General features: G+C 32.2%; 1 protein-coding gene across 1 annotated transcript; it reads left to right on the plus strand.

Annotated features, from left to right (window-relative positions):
* Positions 1–1582: 1582 nt before the first annotated feature.
* Positions 1583–3021, plus strand: LOC108462127 (phenylacetaldehyde synthase-like). Its single transcript, XM_053024663.1, has one exon. It carries the CDS (start codon positions 1583–1585, stop codon positions 2888–2890), a length of 1308 nt encoding a protein of 435 aa, XP_052880623.1. The 3' UTR covers positions 2891–3021.
* The last annotated feature ends 251 nt before the right edge of the window (positions 3022–3272 follow it).

The following is a 3272-nucleotide window of genomic DNA, read 5'->3' on the forward strand; positions in this document are numbered from 1 at the left end:
AAATAAAATAATAATTATGTAATTATATAATTAAAAATATATTTATATATATATCATTATGTTAAATATATTTTATATTTTAAAAATATCAACTAGCTTTTTGATATATTTTTATTTTTATAATTTTATATGTCACTTATTTATTCTTTTCATATACATTGTAGGTATGATGAATTCTAATATAAAATCAAATAATTATTTCAAATATCATTGTTTTTTATCTATATTGTGGGTATGGTAAATTCTAATATTATAAAATCAATTATTTATTTCAAAATGTAAGTGGGAAAAAGTTTTATTTATTTGATTTTATACTATTAGAATTTATCATATCCGTGGAAAGAATAAATAATTGACATATAAAATATATAAATAAAAATATATTAAAAATTAGTTAATGTTTTTAAAAATAAAATATATTTAACATAATGATATATAAAAATATTTTTAATTATATAATTACAAAGTCATTATTTTGTTTCTATAAAAAGGAGATATTAAGTAAAAATATATTTAACATAATAATATATATAAATCTATATTTTTAATTATATAATTACATATTTATTATTTATTTATATAAATAATGGAGTTATGAATTAAAAATATAAAGTAAAATTAAAATTTTAAAACTAACAACATGAATTAAATTAATTAAAAGCATTAGTTTAAAAGTAAAAATTAGAAATTAAAATTTAAAAAAACTTGAAACAAAATTAAATTAAAAAGGCTTCCAACAACATAAAAAAAAAAAAACTTAAAATGTTGCAAAGGGAATCATTCCCAAGCCACAAGTACGAAGGTATCAACATTTAATCATCTAGCAAAAACTAATGATGTGTCAAACAAAAGCGCTTTTTGTATGAGGAATAATTGTATGAACACTATAATAAAATAATCTTACAGTGACACTTTTTTTACTTAGGACGAAAAAAAATTGACACAGACATTCTCAACAATTCTAATGATGCTTCTGAAAACGTCATTATTAGCACTATTAGCCTATGTACCACAGCTCTTTGAAAAAAGCGTTAGCATAATTCAACTTAGGGGAACTATGGAATTGTGACTGCCAACCCTTGAATAAAGGTCGACCTAGGTTAAATTATGCCGACACTTTTTCCAAAGTGTCACGATACCTGTGTCAACAGAGTTAACAACAACGTTCTCAGAAGCGTAATGAAAATCATTAAGATTATTTACGCCAACCTTTTTTGTGTCGTCCTAAGTAAAAAAAAAATGCTACCGTAAACCTGTTTTGTTGTAGTGCTATAATTATAATTATCATAATATTTTATTACATTTTATGATTAAATTCTATTTAATTAATAACTTTATTTTAAAATTAAATTATACATATACACCTAAAAAAAATATTATCGCGAGAAAAAGCTAAAATCTTTCAACAGTCATAGAAGTCGAACATTTGATAGTTGAGTAGCAATTTCTCAATTATTCCGACTTGTCGTTGATGATGTCACACTTCCTATGCAACCGTTAGCTAATGGGATTTCACAAACTCCGGAAATTAAAAAGAATTTAAATTTAAGAAAATTAAAATATAAATACTAATTTGTTGGCCATGTTGCCAGAGTCAGCCCCTTATTGCCCTGAACCACTCCAAGACATACTCGAAGATGTCAGCAATTGCATCATCCCAGGCCTGACTCATTGGCAAAGTCCCAACTTCTTCGCCTATTTCCATGCAAATGCTAGCACTGCTGGCTTTCTTGGGGAAATGCTTTGTTCGGGTTTTAATGTCGTTGGTTTCAACTGGATTTCGTCACCGGCGGCGACTGAGCTCGAATCCATTGTCTTGGATTGGATGGGCAAAATGCTTAAGCTACCATCTTCCTTCTTGTTCTCCGGAACCGGTGGTGGAGTCTTGCATGGCAGTACATGTGAGGCTGTTGTTTGCGTTTTGGCTGCTGCAAGGGACAAAGCCTTGAAAGAGCTTGGAGGCTGGGAAAACATAACCAAACTGGTGGTTTATGCTTCGGATCAAACGCATTTCACTTTCCAAAAGGCAGCGAAACTCGTAGGCATTCCCCCATCAAATTCTCGGTTAATTGAAACATCTTTTTCGACAGGGTTTTCGTTGTCACCTGAAAACCTTCGCTTCGTCATTGAAGACGATATCAAATCTGGTTTGGTGCCATTATTTTTATGTGCAACCATTGGGACAACACCCTCTGGAGCTGTCGATCCTATTGCAGAGTTGGGCAAAGTTGCCATGGAATTCAAGCTTTGGCTTCACATTGATGCAGTATATGCAGGAAGTGGCTGCATTTGCCCCGAGCTCCGCCATTATCTTGATGGAGTGGAGCTTGCTAACTCCATCAGCATGAATCCACATAAATGGTTTCTCACAAACATGGATTGCTGTTGTCTGTGGATCAAGGAACCGAAGTTGTTGGTGGATTCATTGTCAACTGACCCTGAAATTCTAAGAAACAACGCAAGTAAATCCAAAGCAGTGGTGGACTACAAAGATTGGCAAATAGCATTGAGTAGACGTTTTAGGGCTTTGAAGCTTTGGGTTGTGATTCGCCGATATGGTCTGGCTAACCTGATGTACCACATTCGAAGCGATATCGCCATGGCTAAACGATTCGAAGCACTTGTGGGAGAAGATGAGAGGTTTGAGATCGTAGTGGCCAGAAAGTTCGCATTGGTTTGCTTCAGGTTGAAGCCCAAGGTGGAGGAGGAGGATCTGAACTGTAAATTGGTGGAGGCCATAAATTCAAGTGGAAGAGCGTTCGTGAGCCATGCAGTGTTGAGTGGGATTTATGTAATTCGATGTGCCATTGGAACAACTCTAACTCAACAACACCACGTGGATGCCTTGTGGAAACTCATCCAAGACAAAGCTCAAAGTTTATTGATGTAGTATGATTTAGGAAAAAAAATGATGTGCCCTGTCTTGTTTCAACGCCATTCAAGTCGTTCTTTTAATTCAACCAAATGTGGCTAGCAGGCCAATTGGCTGACGGAAAGTTAATCCGTTTTCGGGATTAGCAAGTTTTTTTGTATAAATGTAGTGATGTGTATATAAGTTTGAATGTTGAGTATGGACTTGACTTTTGTATACTTTGTGTAATAAAGTTTTATGTACCGAACGTGTTTGTTACGTTGATTTTGTGTTTAGTCAATTGTTTGTTAAAAGATTTATCACAATAATGTTGTAACTACTCATATAATTTGATTATGAAAAAACATTATTTATTTATTTTGAAAGACATCTTTTTTTTATAATAATTATTTTTTAAACA

The sequence above is a fragment of the Gossypium arboreum genome, chromosome 13, assembly GCF_025698485.1.
Source record: "Gossypium arboreum isolate Shixiya-1 chromosome 13, ASM2569848v2, whole genome shotgun sequence".
NCBI lineage: Eukaryota > Viridiplantae > Streptophyta > Magnoliopsida > Malvales > Malvaceae > Gossypium > Gossypium arboreum.